Source organism: Fringilla coelebs, assembly GCF_963513975.1.
Source record: "Fringilla coelebs genome assembly, chromosome: 4".
In the NCBI taxonomy this organism is placed as follows: domain Eukaryota; kingdom Metazoa; phylum Chordata; class Aves; order Passeriformes; family Fringillidae; genus Fringilla; species Fringilla coelebs.
In genome coordinates this window covers 12,215,677-12,236,606 of record NC_140032.1, presented here as the reverse complement: position 1 = coordinate 12,236,606, position 20,930 = coordinate 12,215,677, and the positions used below count along the sequence as shown (strand labels likewise).

Below are 20,930 nucleotides of genomic sequence, written 5' to 3'. Positions count from 1 at the left end.
GTAATTTATATCCTGCTAAAATCTAATTAAGTCCATGTACAATTTCAGACATGTTTTAGTGCTAACTTTTCTTGTGGAATGGCCTTACATGAAATGTATGATACAATATTAGATCTCATTTAAGCAGGAGATACACACAATCTATCAAAAACCTAGAGAACGCATATACCAACTCAGGATGTCATCCCAAAACAGAACACCAACTCCTGAGAAAATTTAGGCAGGCAATTTCTATGAAATATTTTAATATTTACTTTACTAGATACCCAAAAATTGCAATAGTTAACAAAGGGTAAAACAGTTCTGGAACAGGCCCTAAGCTTTCCAGTGTTTTCAGACTGCAGTCAGAGAACTGATGACAGATCACAACCACCCTGGCAGCTGCCATGGCTTGGCAGAGCTGGGACACCACATGGCATGGATGTAACATGTATTGCCTTAATATAGTAGTTCTAAACATAAATTTTTAAAACATATTAAAATATATTAGTAGGACAACAAGAGGAGAACAGAAGGTTGGGTTTATTATTACCTCTGCTATATCCATGCTGTATACTCTTCTCACATTAGTCTAGCAAATTTGCAGAAGAACATTTATGCAGGTTTTTTTTAATATAAAGAAATTATGTACAGATAAGATTTGCAATAAAGCTCATCATTCATCCCTCCTTGATAGTCTCTTTATTACCCTCATTAATATTGCTTTTCTGTCTCCAGACCTGTGCCTCCAAGTGCTTCCCCAATTTCTCTCACCTGAATAGGACTGTGGGATTTATCTCAAGGGTAATATTAAGCTATGTTCACATATTTCCAAGATTTTTATGTATGCATCCAGCCTCTGACTTTCAGAGATCATAACTGTAGCTTTAATTCTCTTCTCTGGGAATCAACTAAATGCATAATTTGCCTGAACTTGCGATAACACTTCAGTCTATTTAAGTGCTTTCACCGTGCTCAGTAGCATAAATTGTTATTAAAAGAAACTCTTGGGACTCTAGATGGTTAAACTTTCACTGAAGCCCCCATATCTTCACAGCCACCTAGATATTATACTTGCCTAAACAGTATGCACACTAAAGAGAAGTGTGTATTAAAGACTGCATCTTTAGGTTGTCACTATATCCTGCTCTGCAATAAAAATGAATGAACTCTAATTAAAAAAGTGCCCAGACAAAAAACAAACTACTAGCAGCAGGGAAAGAGAATGATTGTTTCCCCCTGTTAAAAACAACAACAACAACAACAACAAGAACAAAGTAAGAAAAAGCCATACAAGAAGAACCATTGCACAAGTCTTTAGCTAGATCCGGAATGTGAAAAATAAAAGAAGTGCCAGCTGATGAATTACAAGCTTAATTACATCTGGGATAAGGCATTTTAGAACCCAAAGGAAAAATGATTTGCTGAATGTCAGCATGCTCAGATGCCCACCAGCGAGCAGTCCCTCCTCTATCCCAGGGTTTCAGTGAAGACAACATCCATGTCACCCACAGCAGAAGAAACACAAACTAATGAAACTGTGTGTAAGCTGTAATTACACTGTCTCAGTGAATGGCACTTGGGGTATTGTGAACAGATTGTACATGTTACTTCACACAGGGCCTAATGAAGCGTTCCCTGTTCTACAAACTTCACCTCTTGATTTAATTAACCTTCATACCTATACATGCACTACCTACCAATCATAAATGTTGGAAACCCTTAAACCAACTACGGCGCTTTTGAGCTACATTAGAAAAGTAACAGAGGTTTGGTCTGCGTTCAGTTTGGCAGCTCAAAAGTGAGCAGCAAGGAAATTTTAAGTTATTAGAAAATAAAAACTCATATGGTGAATTTGGCCCTACATCACCACTCCTAAACATAACATCTAATCCTGTAAATGAAATAACAATGAAGCAGAATTGATTCATTCACAACAATAAATAGCAACTAATATTTTACTAGAAGAAAAATAAACATGAAAATAATCTAGGAGACCCAACTTTAGAGAAGACCTCTAGATATGAAAATGTGTTCAGTTTTGCAGAACCAATTAGATGGCTAACTCACATCTTAGGTTTGTAGGCATGGCTTTGCCCAATACCAGTATATAAATATATAAAATGACATCATTTTCACTGACCCCTAAAAATAGAAAGAACACTCATCATTTCTGTCCCAAATTAAAAAGTCATCTCACAGACCACAGCAGTTAATCTTTTACAAGTTCAGACAGATCAGGCTGCTTACAGCAGCCCTTCAGACCTCCCATTAGCCTTCATGTTTGCCAGATCAAAATGTTCCTCCCGTATAAATTCCTGCTCAGATTTGAGCACTCAGGGACAGATCTCTACAAATGCAAAGGGAAGCTCTGTCTGTTCTCCTGGCAGGAACAAACCCAAGGAAGGAAAAAGGCAAGCCCTCATTTTCTCTTCTAACAAAGGGCAGCATTTTCTACTGCCCTGTATTTTGCAAGAACTGCACCTCAGAGAGGCACCTTAATGACACAGGAGCTACCAGGGCTGTTCCTGGCAGGCAGGGCTCAGCTGAGGGTCCTTCATGAAGACTTGGTTGCTGGGTAAACAAGAAATCAAAACTGACACACTTTCTCTGCTTCCCTTCCCCCAGGATCAAAGTTTCCATAAGATACTTAATATTTTACTTCATTAAAAAATCAAGTTGAAATTACTTAATGCACAAATTAGAAGAACACTCAGAGTTGATTTAGAAAATACAGGCTGCATTGGAGAAATATTAGTAAATTCTACACAACAACAAAGAGCAAGTGAAAGCTGCAGAGATAATTTATGTGATTCTCCAAAGTCATTTTAATAGTACCTCTCATAAAAAATTAATCTGTGAAAGTTAGCAAGCATGACACAGAGGAGGAGAACCAGTGGACTGGATAGAAGTTGGCTGAGGGATAAAAGAGAAAGTTTGCCAGGCACAGAAAATGAGGACTCTCCTTGCATTTTAAAATTGAATCTTCTGTTTTTATATCGAGCTCTGGAGATCTACATTACAAGCAAAAAGAAGCACAAAGAGCTCCCTAAAAGCCTCTGAAGCAACACAATTTCTGCTTTAAAAAGAACAAAACCAAAACCACATAGAATAAAGCAGGAAAAACCTCAACAAAATGCAACATTTATGGTTACATTTGTCACTCCAGAAGAGAGATTTCAAGGAGGGAGCAGAAACCTGTGTAATAGAGGCCATAAAGCAGGGTTTTAAATTAACTGAGAATTCAGCCAACCTTGACAACTTAAACAGAAGGTATCAGGTCTGTCCTTTTCCTTCACTGGAGCTATGCTATTCATGAGAATATCAACCAATGTCAATGTCATTTTGGCATAAAGGATAATAATCGTATTTACGATATATCCCTCCAAGGCAGCATGTGAGATCACTCAAGAAAGCTAAAATACACCACAATACATGAAAATATTTAATGCATTTTAAACCTGTATTTACTAATTTTCACTTCAGTAGAAAATTTACAGCTACTGTAAAACAATGTCATGCTTTGCCTTGTATCATTTTATTTAATAAATCAACAAGTAAGCTGCTCAATAATGTAACAAGAGGAGTAGCTCAGCACACTTGCTTACCTCCCTACACTGCAACTACTTGCTCAAAGGCCATCCTTCACCTTTGTTATTTTCTCCCTGACTCAGAAAATTCTTGAGCCCTGGGTGCATGGTAGTAATTTGAACTTCAAGGTACCAAGACAGAAAAATACTGTAATGCCACAAAGTGCCACACTCTAGAGAGGCCAGGGACACAGAGCATGACAAATGACTGCAATTGGTGTGGAATGGTTGGGGGAGCACTTGATACAGGATATTAGAGCTGCTGTGGGGGTAGCACAGATCCTGTTGGCAGATTGTCCATCACTACCAGGCTGGGGTCTCAGCTGACTGACAGCAGGGATGCTGAAAGTCCCAGGTGAGCTTTGCCTCTCACTTGGTAGAAGGCTAAGTTAGAACCAATGCCTTCAAACTCCCCTGGTTTAAGCCTGAAAGTAAAGGCTCTCCGTTTCCAAGGTGCCTCATCACAGGCAGAGTATTCACTTGATTCCCTGCCATTTTCTTCCCCTCTTCTATAGCGTTAGCAAACAAGGTGGACACTCACCAGTCATGTCCCCAGACAGCCCAGGATAGGTTCAGCAATTCACAAAGAATCTGAACACATCTATAGCTCAGGATGCTCCACAGATTCACTCAGGGTCTGAGTCCACATCAACCAGAATTAAATCAGAACTGGGTGACTTTAAGCCAAGGAACTTAGGACTTGCATACTGAAGCATTCTATAACCCTGTGTTTCAAATCAGAAGCTGCATCACATGTTTTTAGAAACCTCTATGTGTCACATGGTACAGGTATTCCCATATTTTTGGGATTTAAACAGCTAGCGCTGGCCCATTAACTGTGTACACACCAAAGAGGACTAAAAAATAATACATTCTTGATTATTATTATCCCAGCAATACTGGAAGCCACAGGTCAGCAGCTGAATCTTTTGGGGATGTCTCCTTGCACAAATGACTCACAAACTCCCCTCGCAGTACCTCATGTGAAAGTCACTGCTACCCAAATGAGAAGGCAAGGCTGCTGCTGCTGCCATACACACCCAGACCCTTCACCAGATGTTCACAACTCCAAAGGCAGTAGGAGCAGCCTGGCTGCCATGGCAGAGGCTGCCACAGAACCATCACTGCTGTAGTCTACACTAACACAACTATGAATAGTCCTGGAAGACCTAAAAAATTCAAGGAAATGCTCAAAACATGGTAAAAAGCATTTTTGTTCAAATTTTTATTTCCAGCCTTGAAAAAGTAGCTATGGCTTTTATTAACATCAAGATGGAGTTTCCCTTTCCCTTTCCCATCTGGAATAGGAAAGAGTAACACATAGGGTATAATCCTGGATTTCTGTGGATTTTGAATGAAAAGGTAGAGAACTAAGCTCATGGCAATTTTAACACCCTCAGATTCTGGTAACTGCAAGGAGCTGTCCTGGGCAGACCACTGGGTTTGTTGATGTAAAAGTAGGGTAGGTTTTAAGCAAGGCCTTACTTCTTACAAAAGAAAACTCTAGATGAACAACATGCCAGAGTTCATGCAGCACAAAGAAGAGCTTTTATTATAAACCCAGGCTTCTGGGCTTATAATCAGACTGCTTTTCAAAGCCCAAAGCTGTGAACTAATGTTATGGCCCCAGTTCTCTTGTACTTGCTACTACAGCAAAACTTAAAGCCAATGCAGCTGATATCTGGCTTCCCAGGAAGGGCTTTTCACAGACCTACCTAAGTAAAAAGCCATTTTGCACCTAACCAATACTATTATAGATCTTACCCAGTAATTAAAACTAGATTCCCCCTTGCTGTGGTTGGCAACAATCAGATGCAATAGAAACAACAGGTGTTTTGGTTTGCCTGGGACTCTGAAAAATGAGGGGTTAGTGAATGAAATGAGTCCTCTATTTCTTGTGTACCACAAAAAATAAATAAACCTTGATCTGCAAAATCCAAAACTGTATTATGTGCACTGCTTCAGACTGCAGCTCAATGGAGACATTTTACTCTGGTCTCTCTGGTCTTGCATTTCAGAATACAGCACAGAGCAGAATAAAGCCACAGACTTGGAAAAGCTATTTATAGTGCACATGCCCCAAGGAGATACAGCTAATAACGAATTCATTTCACATCACACATTCGAATGCAATATGAAAACTTCTCAGTCTGTTATCAGCGCAGGAGAAAAGACCCCACTGTGGCTTTCTTTAAAATAATTAAGGATTCTTTACCAAAACATTTTAATCAAACTACAATCTCCACAGCAGTCTTTTCTTTCCCTGCCTTATAGCAATTTTATTAGGAGGTCCATATCTATTAGGTTTTGATAAAAGCGCTGATAAAACTTTTGATAAAATGATGCTCATTTTCCTAGGTAACACATTTGTTTATCAAATGGTTTTCCACAAACTGGATTAAAATCCAATATAATACTGGTCATATCAGTAGGAAACAAATGGGGAAATCTGCTGAAGAATTCAGTGAGCAATGTAACTGTAATATCTGCATATGATGAGGTTTTGGATTGGGTTAGTTTTCTGCTGTAGAGAAAACAGATCAGCTAAGTATTGTTCCACGGACCTGATTGCTGAATATTTTATTACTAATGATTAAGAATTAAACAAAAGACACAGAAGATAAGGATTTGTAGTCCTTCAGAGACATCAATAAGCACACTGAGCTTCTGTTCTGCTGCAAGTGCTGCAGCAACAAAGCAGCAAGCTGACACAGTGCTCAGTGTAATGACTGCCTTCTTGTTTCTCCACATCCACAGTTTTTAGGTTTTTTTTGCTTTTCTTCCACATACTGACACCAGGTGTTAGAACAGCTTGACACAAGGAGAGTGTCCCAAGAACAGTGTGGTTTCAGCCAGCTCTGGTGCCAAGAAGGTATCAGAAAAAAGCCATCATGGGAGGCTGCGAGGAGCCCCAGCTGGTGCTCCACAGGAGCCACTACTGCCATGGGACTCGGGTAACTCTAAGGAAGAGCAAGGACCCTTGGAAACAAAAAGGAATTGAAAAAGTCATAAAAACCCCCCACAAATACCACAGACTATCCTATGCCTCAGACTTAGCAATGACCCACTATTTAACCTGGGCCTTCTGTTACTTCTTAATTAAAAGGCAAGTTTTTGTTAGCAGGTTTTATGCTTAAATTAGAATTAATTGATATATAGAACAATGTGAATGAACACCAATCACTTCAGTGCCCCTAGGCAGTTCAGTGCCCCTAGGGCACCCAGTTTTTTCAGATAGGATGACAACATCCCAATTTTACCACAGCAGAAGCAGCATGAAAATTATTTGTAACACACAGTAAACACAGACTGCAACAAGATATTGTGAGCTTACACAGCCTTTAACTGATGTTGTAGGATCAGTGAAAATGCTGGCAAACAACACTGAAGAATATATGCATAGACATCCTAATGATTTAAACATAACTGCCTTTCTGTTCAGCAGGCTTAACAGAGACAAAAGTAGTTACCTTGTACACATAATGCTTGTTTGCAAATTTATCAGTCATGAAGGTCAGTGGGTAAAACTTGAATAAACATATCCTAAATCTCTAATTAAATTTAACAGAAAGAATGCAGATCTCCTTCAACAATATTTTTAGGGTTTGGGTTTTTCTTCCTTTCAGCAGAATATTCTGATAGTACAGAAAGTAGAGCTCAGTAACCCTTAAACATCCATTTCCAGAATCAGACCTTTTATATAAAGGATATACTACTTCACCTGTGTGCATTGATTTTATTTAGGAAATGGAGACAAGCTGACCTGAGGTTTTTTCAATTTTAGATTGAGAGAGGGCTTTTGGTTTGGGGATTTTTTTCTGTTCTGTTTTCACTTCTGTTGTTTGTTCATTTCACTATGTTTACTTTATTACATGTTTACTGATCATATGCTTTAGTCTGAATCTCTGTAATATTCAGAAAATAAATATGTCCTCATTGCAATCAAGCAACAATATACTAACTACGATTATTGAAGCAAACAAGGTAAATGATACTGACAAATATCTGACAAAAAAAATTTGCAAAGTGGGATTAAAAATAACTGCAAAATACATCATCTGCTCATTTTTTCATATTTTAGTCTGAGCCAGAGCATGTCCAGACTACCTGCAACACAAAACGTGCAAAGACTCTACACAACTTGTGAAGGCAGAAATCAGCTTCGTTGCTTAGAATTCTAAATATATTGAGGGTACATCAACTATTGAAACCAATTGTCACTGTTAAAATTTTGCTCATACACTATTTAAAATTTTGAAGAGCACAAGTGCTATCTAGTCATCATATTAATTCTTTAACTGTTACTTCTCTCATCAATTAAGTGGCAGATAAATTTTTTATATACTAATATTTAAACTAATTTTTATTAATTGCTGTCCCAATGTAAACTTTCTAATGGCTTCAGTACATCAATAGGTGGAGAAATACAACTCTAACAGAAAAGAAAAAACTAAAATGAAGTATAGCAATATATTTTAATCTAAATAATATTGTACTGGATATAAGCTTTTCTGTATTTCTTCAAAGGTCAGAAACATCTACTTTTCCCAGGAAATTCCAAGCATTTAACTTTTAAAACAAAGGAGAAGCGCAAAGCTTGTAAATTGCCAGAAATGTAAATTCATTAGTTATCAAATCTGTACATTTGAATGGCAAAACCCATGGCACTGCAGATGAAAGACATGTGACAGCACATTGGGTTTTTGGAATCTTTAAATGTATAGTACAACACTGAGTCAGCACCTTCTTTGTAACACAGGAAAGTGAAAATGTCTTTTTGAAAGAGCAAGAAGAGAGGACTAAGCAGGGATCTCGTCCTGGAGTCTATTTATAGCCACAGCCCTGCAAAGGAGCAGTGATCTCCTCCTGAAGTGTATTTCTAACCTCTAACTCATCATTTATTTATTTGCAGCCCTGCAAAGAGCGTGGTCACTGATCGCGCTGTCTCCTGGTGACGCAGCAATGCAGGGCGCTGATGTGCCAGTACACCAGGAGATGGATGCACTCCTGTACTCCTGCACCCTGTCAGGAGAGCCCCAGCAGCGCTGAACAGCAGCTCAGGGATGGTTCTGGGCTGGTACCATGATGGTACCACCCAGCAGTGAGCTGCTGCTCAAGAGCCAGCCCCTGAGCTGCTATCCGTGCTTGTTCTGCTTCCAGGCAGGCATGCAGGGAGGGAAAATGAACCATAAGAAAAGCAAACACCATGAAACACTGTGTTATATTCACTGCTCGTACAGAGCAAAGCAGAATGACAGCAACAAAAAAATTCTCTCCTTTTAGGTGTGTCTCAGTGCATGCTTACCACATCAGTACAGCCAATCCTCTCCCAAACCAACCTAGAAATTTCTTCCAAAGAACACCTGAAATCTTCATCCTCACCTACTTGCTTCCCACGATATTTATTGACACTGAAGAAATGGAGCCAATAACATGATGTGTATATCGTCACATTTTAACTCCAGCTATTATCCAGCTGGAGCACCTTGAATTTAATTTTAAAAACTTAGTTATATATGAAGACCTTTCGAACAAAGGGAAATCTCTGAAAAACAATCACAGAAGAAACTTGCCACTGATACTTTTTAAAATACCTTTCTATAATTAATTCATTTAGTGACTACTAAGCTAACGTAAAATCAGTTTGTGATTATACAGCCAAATGCAAAAGCAGATGACAAAAAACATGAGCAAATTTGCAACTTTTTGCTGCTTAACTTCATTAAACATGTTTTTAATTTAAAAGTAGCAATGTTGCTGGGTCTCAGGTATTTCTAAATCCTGCAATTAGTGACTATTAAAACTTTCATTTATTAGCTGGATTTTAAAACCATCTTCTGCATTTCAATACTGTTGTAGTACTATCTATGCTAACCTAAATTTTTCATGCTCTAGTCTTGGTGCAATATGGGGTAAAGGAGAACCTCAGCCATCCTCTCCTCTCATTTATCAGGGGCTGGAGAACAGTCTGTCCATATCCATGGACAGCATGTCCAGACTAGGCATTCAAACTCCAGAGTCTCATGACAAAGCACACAGTTAACTTTCATTTTCTTGCCAGCACCCAGATATTTCCAATGCAGTACCCACTTTTTCTCTTAGAAGGAACCTTTATTAAGGCCTTTTCTGTTCTGAAATTATTTTCTTGACAGTCAGAAATTTCCTAAGGATTGCAAATAAAGATAGAAGCACAATATTTTACAAACCCACTGTAAAATGCCATCAGAATTTCCTAGAACTAAGAAAATTAATTTACCTCACTCACCTTTTAATAGAAGGTGTCCCTGCCCATGACAGGAGGGTTTGAACTAGACTTTAGGGCCCCTTCCAACCCAAAACAATCTATGATTCTACGATTCAAATGTTTTGACCTGCCCAGATGTTGAATAGATAGATATGAAATAAAGACTTATCACAAAACCTGGAAGTGGACAAGATAAGGAAGCATTTGACACAGACCACTACAGCCATCTGTATGTCATCACAGACTGCATCACAATCCAGAAAAAAAATGACCTAGTCATCTTCCTGTCCACTAATGATACACACAGAACATTTATCAATTATCTGTGTGCCAAAGTGTGACCTGTTGCTGTCAGCTGAAAAGATAGGCATATTCTCCAATTATTTCCTGGATGGTACAAATTAAACAGCACAACTATTGAAACCTTTCATTAACCTCACAGCAAGTACATGTCTTTCAAAACAATTACAGTCAAAACAACAATGATCTACAGACCAGTTTTGCAGGGCTGAACACCAGAAACACCCATTCTTTAAATCTAATGTTATTTTGCCAGACAACAGCACACAGACATTACACAGCCAATTCCAAGCCGTATGTTACTCGCAAACGGAGTGTGAAGTGTGACCTTTCACTGTGGTCAGCTGATGGTTCAGGCTGTGGCTGCTATGGACCTCCCTCAGCAAGACATGGACATTCACAGGGGCCAAAGGCACCAGCCAGTCTGACCAAGTGCTCACAGGAGAACCCAGATTCTCTCTCAAGTCCTTAGTGCACTACAAAGAAGCCACTGGAAGGATTTGTTCTCTGGGCACAACACCAAAATAAGGATAAAGCTCAGCATTTAAAGGTGGAGGCAGTGAACAGCTGCAGCCCAACAAGGAGCACCAAAGAAACAGGAAGGTACAGGCAGAAAACATCCCCCCTGTCTCTGGGCAAAAGAAAAGACAGCTTTGAACTCTCCCAACTCAATACCTAAACTACACAAAAATCGAAATTATAATAGTCTGTGCAACTGGATTAATATTCAACCAATGTCATGCTCAGATAAGACATTTAAAACCCCCCTCAATCAGTCTTAAATTTTAGATGTTATGGAAAATCCAAATAGAGAGATATACTCTATTGGATATCAAAGTCTTAACATGTGAACTAACAGTACCACTCCAAAAACATCTTTAAACATTCTATATTATGAAAGTTATGTCACTTTAGTGCAGGAAAGACACAGGAGACAGAGTGTTTTCCCACCTAAAACAGAAAAGCAAAGAGAAGTTCTGACCACAGAAAGCAGCCAGTTGGCACTGAGATTTCTTGTTCATTCCAACAGCTAGCTGAGATACCAGAGCAGATCTAGAAACCTAATTATTAACTATCATTTAGAATACTACTTACTGATCTATTTTTTCCTTTGGATAATAGAGATGTTATTTTATACTCAAAATCTATGCTTGGTTAGAACATAGTCTGTTTTCATTTTATAATTGTTGGGCATACAGACTAAAATGACACTATGTGTCAAAAAGTAAGTTTTGATTTATGTTTGCACTTTTCCATGGGTAGTAAAACCAAATAAAATTGTGTTGTCAACAATCCCATTATTTTGCCACTGAAGGCAAGTCTGTGAATCTCAGGAGAGGCAAAGTTTCCCACCAAGCTGCAGACTCATAGGGAGCTATCAACATCAAACGCCAGAGCCAGGCCAGAAGTCTCTTTTAATTATTTTTTTTTAAGAGCACTGGTGAAAAGATAGTCCAGAAGAGTGGGAACAAATTGTAGTGTCACAACTACCCAAAAAGCAACAGAATCAAGAGTCAAATGACATCAAAAACGGTTAGTATGCATGACTGTACCTTGGTCTATCATTTGGAAGATATAATTTATCAGTGCAAGCAGTGCAGCTTGTCTACTATATTTAGGGCTAAACCCAGATGGATTCAGTCAAGGAAATCTGAGGATTCTAGATGCCACCAGAGTCGCCTTGCGCACAAGCTTCCTTATAGCTTTCCCTAAAAAACAAAGAAATTCAAGACAAAAATGGTGAAAACTTTCCTCATCTAAGGACAATTTTTCAAGCAGGAACAAAACTGCTGACCCTGTAAGCAAGCAAGCACCTTGTTCTCCCAATCACTTTCAGTAATAGAAAAAATACTTCCTCAGTGGACATTCCCAGACATTAAAAAGTGAGTAACAAACCATGGCCCAGATCCTTCTAGCTCCTACACTCACCTACATCAGTGCAATTAGCTGAGTCAAGAGAGTTTCCTCTCTCAAACTCATAAACCCAAAGAAGTAGAAACTACCTTTAGAATTACCAGCCCTGACGTAAGTCACTGAAATAATTAATACCTTGAAAATTCCTCAATGTGAAACCCATTGTATAGCTGTTAAAAGGATTAAACTCAGATTAATCAACAGTTCAACAGAATAACTGTTGAAGCAGTTTCAAGAAGCATTTGCTGCCTCAGTCAATAAAATTTAAAATGGAGCCCATAAAATCACTCTACAGGATCTAGAGAAGAGGTGCTCTTTCCCTTTTAAAGGCAGGAACTTCCTACTGAGAAAGAAAAAGTGGTAAGGAAAAAATAAAATCACACAAGCATATAAATAAAATGTTCTATTTCAATGAATTAAATTGCATTTTCATAATCTGAATATAGGGAGAGGAAATTTGGGAACTGGATTTTATACTAACATTGGTATTCAAAAGGAAACAGTCTGAGGTAGCAGCCTCGTTCCAGGCCTGTATAACATCAAAGAGAAAAGCCTTATGGACCCATGGAGAAATATCTTCTCCATTTTAATTCACATCTTTCAATTTCCAAAAGCCTTTCTTTTCTAGGAGTTACATCAGAAAGGAAATACATGCAAGCAGTGACTAGGAAAAAAAGAGTATTTATTATACATTCCAGGTAGATTTCTATGGTTATTTACACATGTGTATATTCAAATTTGCAGAGCTTTGAAATTCAGAAAGATGAAGTGCTGTATCAAAGCAGTTCTTTTTTATTAAGGCATTTGTCATTATGTGAATCTAGTTCAGACAGCAACAATCCATTCAAGTTAGTTACTCAGGTGTGTATTTGTATGCACCAAGCTCTCATGAGAGTTTTCTTTCAACTTATATTTGCACTTTTAAAAGCAATACTTTTTATAAATAGTGAACCTGAATCAAGCCCACAGTTTTCTTTTGGTGGAAATGAGGCAAGTTCTCTGTGTATGCAGACACCACATCTCTAATACATAATTTCCAGAATCAGAGGAGGTGCAATTCTTACACCACCACTTGCAGATTCAGTTTGAGCAGTGCAGAACTATCAGCCTGTGCCTGACGTGTGAATTGTTAGAAAGCAACATGGAGCAAGGCATGGCTTGGAACAACTGATCAGAGCACAGAGGATTCTTTATAAAACCAAATTTAAGGACACCTCCCATCTCTCACATCGCACTTCCCTTAGAAAGGCAGAGCTCTACTAAATGAAATCCCACTCTTTATGACTTGCCTTGCAAGCTGGCTGGCAAGTAGACAAGAGGAATTATTAGCCAAGGGCAATTTCTAAGTGAAGTCATATAGGAATATACATGTACTTCAGGGATGACCCAAAACCCAAGCAAAATTAATATCTTGCATAAACGTTCTTGAAAAAGTAATTAAAATGCAAGGGACACTGCAGAAATTGCTTTCAAGAGCTTGAGTACTCTTGTCTGCTTTCTGGTTTAAGAATTTTAGATGCTCAACGCTTTTTAAATTACATAATCAATTTTTCTTGAATCAAAATCAAATTAAGTTATTTCTAGACCATCTATGCCACCACTGGAAGAACTAATCTAAGTATTGATTTACTGCAAACAATTACACAAAAACTCTCATAAAGTCATATTTCTATTATTTCTCTGAAAGCCATTTGTTGAGGTCTTCCACATTTACATTTCAAACCAACATCCCTTAATAAAGTCACTATATCACTGATACCAAGTGAAAATAGAGACCAGGGACAATAATTGTCACTTAAATACTGGCAGGGGGCTTATGAAATTCTGGTTTCATAATCACCTACAGGATCTCTTCCATGGTGTGTTGATACCCAGAATGGTTACAAACTAGCTTTACTTTCTATAAGTGCCCTCCATCCATTTTAAATGGGTGCCACCAAAAGGCTATGTCCAAGAAAAACAAACTCTCATTCTTTGCTCTCCCTCCTGCATCTACAAATTTATTTATAATCAAAAAGTCAATATCAAATGTCCCATGTTTATTGGAATGCAATAGTATCTGCCATACTCTAATACTATAATGCCATAATGACTGCTGGTTGTTTGTATATATGATGCAACAGAGAATATAGTTCTCTAAAGTAAGTTAAAAAACCCTAATAAACAATGAAAAGCTCATATAACAATAAAAATCTCAACTGCAAATATCAGAAGATAAAATATCAGTGAACTCTGTCACTAAAATCACATTTGTAAAACGTGGGCATGCTTAAAAACCATCTCCTGGATGTAGGGTTTTATGTACTCATGAATCCAATGGCATCAAACAAATGTGAAACAGCACACATGTTAAATTTGACCATCCAAACCTATAAAGTCAAAATATATTTGCTGATCCACCCAGACTTTTCTAGGGTTCTTGCTTCACTCAAAAACATTAGGAGATTGTCCCATGAATGTTTTTTTTAAAGCATAGATTTGACACAAGAATAACATATATAAATAACATATATATATATATATATATAAAAAATATATATAAATCTAAATAGACATTTATTTATGTTTATGTTATTCTTTGTTATATGTAATATATAATAACATACAACAAATAATAAGATATAAATTAATAACAGACCTAAAAAGACTTTAGCCTGTTTAGCTACACAGTCAATGGGGAACATCCATGCCCTACTTATTAGGATAGAGGAATCCCAGTGCAATAAATTAATACTTACTCCATATTATAAGCAAAGAAGAGTTTAGTCTTCCTTTTAGTTTGCTGTGACATGACTGGTTTAAGCTCTGCTGGTTTTCAGTTTGTTTTGGTTTTGCTTTGGGGTTTTTTGGGACTATCTTGGGAGTTGGATTTCTCATTGTTTCTTGAGCTGATGGAAATCTTCATCTTGATCTCTTGCCAAGTCATGTACCACATACTTAGAAACTTGTGTTTCCTGAACATCATTATGGCTTTACCAGTCTGCTTTACTATTCTGGTGGCTGCACAATGAGGTTTACCTAGGTGTCCAGCCACAGTGAGGAATTCAAATACTGAAATGGAGCTATTACAGATGTCTACAAGCTCACGGTCTCTACCAGCATCATTTAAAGCCTCTCCAAGACTCAATTTCATCACTCAGTTATTTTTCTTAGTCAAACCCCTGATAACTAGGAGGTGGTTTTGTTCACAGCAAGAGCAGAGATATCATTATTCACTGGAGCATTTTACTCCACAGTGGGACATTATTACCTGCATACAGAAATGAAGGGGTAGCATGTAAGGCTCTGGGAGAGCAAACAAAGGCTCTCATGACATTTCTGTGAGGAAAAGGCAAAGGCTTCTTCAGAATATCCTGCTATCCACAGGGAAAGGACTGTGCCCCTTCATTGTACAGAGCACAAAGGGAAAAAAACATTCCTAGGAGAAATCCATTCTCTGTCTAGTTATTTCCATGTTCAAATACATGTTTCCACATATTCATCTACTACACCTTGATGGTCTTTTAGTATGTAGCACCATCTTTCACAAAAGTAATTTCTAACCTGAAATCTGAAAGTTTCACTTTGGATATAGGCATGAGTTCAGCAGTAAGTTGCTTTGTATAAAACAAGCTCTGTCTTTTATTTGTCCTACTGATACAATAGTAGCCTGGCTGGGTAGGAGAACTACCTCAGCTTCAAACCAAGAAGCTTAAACCCTTCAGAAGACCAGCAAAAGTCTACCTTTGTTTTTTCAATAGTTCAGCTATCCCAATATCTACCTCTCTAGCTTGTCTTTTTATCCCTGCCAGCCAGCATCATTAGAATGTTCAGATCCTTACAGATTATCTAGCAGTTGTCCAGAATTTTCTGATTAGCCAAACAGCAACACTAAAACTGAGCAGACAAGCAGCAGTCTGGTTATTCTCTATGAGCAAACAATACCCCATCAGAAACATACTACCACAACCAAACATGGATACAGAATTTTAAAAACTAATAATTTTTTTAGCCATGAATTACTGATACCTTTGGGTGATAAAACAACATAGAGAAATTAGTTCAGTCATTCACTTTTACCATCATCCTAGAAAAGAATGAATGCCTTTTATTACCATTGCAAGCATTTAGTTACACATCACAATATATAGCATAAACATAGATTTTGATATTTTCTTGAAATTCAAATTCAGCTGTTCTCCCAACCTCTTCAGATTCTTCAAGCCAAAAATACCTGCTCTTTTGATACAGCTCTAGCCTATGTGACCAATTTCTTATTCTGGGCTGAATTGTTACAAAAGCCAGCCTATTGGTTAAAAATAAAAAAGGAATGCTGAATACCATAGCAACTGGCTTGCAGCCTTGCTAACACGCAGGAAGGATTTTTTACTTGAACAAGAGCTACAAGTGAAAACACCAGGCCAAAATCAGATCTGGCACAATATCAACAATGCAACAGAAACACAGAAATTACTGGACCCCTCCCCAGTCTCCTCCCTGCAATATCTTTTGTGCAGCAGCAAATCTTCAGGTTCTTATTAAATACAGTTCAAACAGCAAATGAAAACGTGTGCCATGGTATTGATTCCACATATACATCAATACGTGGCAGAATCTTTGCCAAAACAAATAGGATTAAATGTTGAAAAAGTAAGTAATGGAAGCAGAACAATAAAAGAGCTTGATCTTCAGTTTAATTAATGGTCATATCACTCCATAACTAAAAGGATTAAAAATTTCTAAAGAAACATCTCTAAATGCAGATAAATTTACAACGGCAGATTTAGTGATCACTTTTAGGAACATATCAAAGTAGTCACTCAGTGTCAATACCCTCCAAGAACTGCATCAAATCCATAAGGAATACATTTGAAGAAGCATATTACTCTGGAATTACTGCAAGACTATGTATTCAGGGCAAGGTTCTGGCAGGGGGTGGGCTCTGTGGGAAGAGACCAGAAGCTGCCCTGTGTTGGACAGACTCACTGCTGATCCAAGGTGAGCCCACAAGCGACACCGGTGCACCTCTGAGATAACATATTTAGGAAAGGGTAAAAAAAAACTGTCTGGGAGCTGTGAGAGAGAAATGAGAAAACATGAGACAACCAGCCCTGCAGATGCCAAGGTCATTGAAGAAGGAAGGGGCAAGAAATTCCAGAGCAGAAATTCCATTGCAGCCATTTGAGAAGACTGTGACAAGGCAGGTTGTCCTCCTGCAGCTGATGGAATCCACAGTGGAGCAAATATCCACCCTGCAAGCACATGGAGAACACCAAACCAGAGCACGAGGAGATGCCCTAAAGGAAACTGCAGCCCATGGAGTGCCCAGGCTGGGGCAGGGTCCTGACAGGACATATGGCCCATGCAGGGAGCCCACACTGAAGCAGATTTTCAGGCCAGGACTAGAGCCTGTAGGAGCAGCACATCCTGATGGACTGCAGCCCATGGAAAGGATTCATAGTGAAGCAGTGGAAAAGGACCTGTGTTGGAAAAGCTCATGAGGGACTGTATTCCTTGAGTGGGACCTCATAGTGAGGCATGGGAAGAGCATAAGGAGAAGGAGCAGCAGAGATGAAATGTTATAGACTGAGAGTAACTCATTCCCATTCCCCCTGCTCTGTTCAGAAGGGCAGAAAGTGGCAGGCAAGTTAGGAAGGAAAGAGGGAAGTTGAGTCTGGGAAAAGGGATTGAGGGAAAGATGGTTTTAGGTTTGAATTTTTTTTAGCACTAACTTTCTCTATTTTTAATTAGCAATAAATTAATCTTTCTCTAGTCAAGTATATTTTGCCTGTGACAGTAATTGGTGAGGGATGTCCTTTCCTTATCCTTTCATCTTACTCTCTCTTCTTGGGCTACTGCAGCAGGAGCATGAGAGAGCAGCTTGCTGGGCACCTGCAGGCAGCCAAGGTCACTCCAATACAGAGCCCTTGCATTTGGGGAAAAGAAGAAATTTCTCCTCAGCAACTTAAGCTATGAAGTCTTTGCTGGGAAGTAGAGGTACCCACCTGTTCTAGGTCAGCTATAATAGGTATTTACTGCATTGCACAGTGAAGAATCACAGCCCTGTCTCTTCTTCAACCATGTTTAGGGTGGCTTTACTCAGAAGACTATCTGCCTGCATTGTAAGGATGCTCAATGAGTTTGGCTTTGGGCCAGTGGAAATGTCAGCTCTGTTCCTCTTTGTGCATCATTTAAGAGGTACTCAAAACCTCCTATGAAGTATTATCAAGTGAAGAAAAGATACAATACCAACAGCACTGCCTTTAATATTAGGACAAATTTTTGAACTAAGTCAGAGTTAAGTCCATAACTCCACAGTATCAAATTGATTTATTTACTGTACAAGCATAATGTCTGAGCTTTTACTGGCATTATGGAGCATTACAAGCCACCTACACCTATGAAAATCCATGTACTTTTCTGCCACTAAAATTAAGGGAAGAGCCTTACTTTGGGATCCTGAAAATAGTGGCCCTGCTTTCTATGAAGGAAATAATGAACTATGGGTTATTATACTTGTTAATATGTTTTCTGTATCTGACAATGGCCAAAAATATTTAAGGCCTTTTGAACCCCAAACTCAGGCAGTCTTGTAAGAACTTTATGATCCCAAGAAAATTTTACATCAGAGACCACAGACCTCGAATTAACAAAATATACTTTGGTTTAAGAAGGTGATTCCATCATACTGGTAAATTGTTTGACATGTTCTCTACATGCTGAAAATGGGCAGGTTTCTGTTTTTTCCTCAGATCTCTGATGCATCATAATTCAGACATGAAATCAGCCTATTTGTAACCATACATCTGTGCTTAACCTGTACATATCTCAATATGTCAAAATGGAAAATAAATATGTCTGCATTTATAATATATACATAGGATGAAGACAGGCGTTGTTAAACACTCTCTCAGAAAGTATGCATGCCCTTTATGTCCCAAAAGATACTTCCTTTATTTCAAAGTCACACTTTTATTTACTTCACACTCCACAAAACAGTGAAAAATTTGCTAATTTGGCTCCACACACAGAAGATGTTAAAAGTAGAAATAAGTAAAAACAGGACAAAGAGAGCCCAAGAAACTTAGCAAAGCTACATTCAAAGTTTTAGTTGCCCTTGGTTTTAACACATGCTTACTTTGCTCAGCAGATAAGAATGCCTGATGGGCTGATTACCACAGTGATCACTCTGACCCATTTTTCATACTTTCTGAACAGGATTTTATCGTTAGTTTGTTTTGATTTACCTTTGTTTTATTTAGAAGGGATGAAGCAAGGAATTTTTTTTCACTTGAGGTGCTACCCAGGAATTCACATCACCTGCTTTCTGAAAACATACAAAATGGTACTCTGTGGTTACTATTACTCATGCAAGCACACTTTTTCCAAGAAACAACTACAGATAAATGTACACTAGAAATACTGTCATGTTCCTGGAAGTATGGCCTTAGCACCTGCAAGATCAGATTTTGCTCTCATGCCAGTTTTCTATTCAACTTATGTCAATGACAATCTATTCTGTTCCCTGAAACTGTAAATTTTCTCTCCAGAGTTTACAATCTTAAGTCAGAATGCAGAGGACAAGCCAGAAACATGGTTATTCATTCTGCACACTTAAATGTGCATACTCACTCTTGCCTATATAAGTTAGAAAAAAGTGGATCAAGGGCAGTAACATATTAAAACAAAAAAGGTCAAACTCAAGGAGGACTGGAATACAAAACTGTCAGTGACCTCAGCTCTGAAACAATTCCTCCATGCCCAAATTGGCATGAAACCCATGACAAAGATGCAGCAGAGGTCCAGTGACTGAAGCACACAATGGTAAGGCCTAAACTACTGCTCAAGAATAACCAGCAGAACACTGGCCTCAGCTGTTCCCAAAACTTGGAGAGGGCAACACAAATGGCTCAGAATGTTGAAGACAACGCCAAGATTCTGTTACCCTTCATTTGCCTAGCAGAAAGGCATCATTTGAGCCCAAATACTTCCACTGTTCTCATTACAATTTATTATGACAAAATTATTATTATGACAAAATAATTATTTAATAGTATTACCAGAAATATTAAAACTAACTTGAACCACCAGTTTCTTTATTAAAAAAAAATTGTAAACTGTTTAGGAATACATATCTGCATGTCAGCCCAGCTGATGGGTGTCTGGAAGCAACTCATTTGTGTGAAGGAAACTCAGTGGTAACACTGGAAACTGCTCCTCCTACTAAACAGCACTGCTGATACATCAAGGGCCCAGGAAAAAATTACAGAACTATTAAACACAAAAGAAGGCATCACAAGCACAGTACACTCATACAAAAAATAATCTCCATGATTACAGTTCAGTTACAGAAAAACATCTTAACAGTTAAACAGATGTGCAGCATGGCAAGTCTTATACTGTTACAACCTTTTAATGTCGAGCCTCATTCTTCCCTGTAATATTTAGATTTCTGAGTTCAACAGCAAGTTGACCTAGGCAGTTCAAGGTTTTCTGCAAACTAAAGATGTTTGCTTGGTTAGCCTCAGAAGAAGCTGTGTTAAACCAGAAATTTAAAACAGACAAGTCTATCCAAACACCTTGTCAAAGATCCCCTGCATTATACACAAATATATTTCCCCTGCAGAAATATGCAATATTACTCTCTCAGAAAAGTTTTTCACCCTACTATGAAAATTAGCAATTAATTGAACTAATTTGCTGTAGAACTTGTAGCTAAATAAGAACAAAGACTCTTTATTTTAGATCAGTGAAAGGTCTACATCTACACATGGGTCACTAGTATAGAAGACAGACTCAGTATCATGTAATTCAGTTTCCTGTAGTCCAGTTAAAAAATACAAACGAAACAGTGTGTGCAATACAGCTAGTGCAGGAGACACAAAATAAAGGAGCAACAAAGAAAGAGAAAAAAGGTTTTACTT

The 20,930-nt window shown here is 38.2% G+C and overlaps 1 protein-coding gene across 3 annotated transcripts in view; it reads right to left on the bottom strand.

Annotated features, from left to right (window-relative positions):
• The window catches only part of PPP2R2C (protein phosphatase 2 regulatory subunit Bgamma), a 133,971-nt gene that overhangs the window by 73,221 nt on the left and 39,820 nt on the right, over positions 1 to 20,930 (bottom strand). The window contains exon 1 of one of the 3 annotated variants that reach the window (XM_084204802.1): positions 11,667 to 11,719. The exons of the other annotated variants lie outside the window; for them this stretch is intronic. Coding sequence (XP_084060928.1) covers positions 11,667 to 11,679 — 13 coding nt within the window. The 5' untranslated portion in view covers positions 11,680 to 11,719. Of the gene's footprint in view, positions 1 to 11,666; positions 11,720 to 20,930 lie in introns of those variants that run through there. 3 annotated transcript variants of the gene reach the window in all.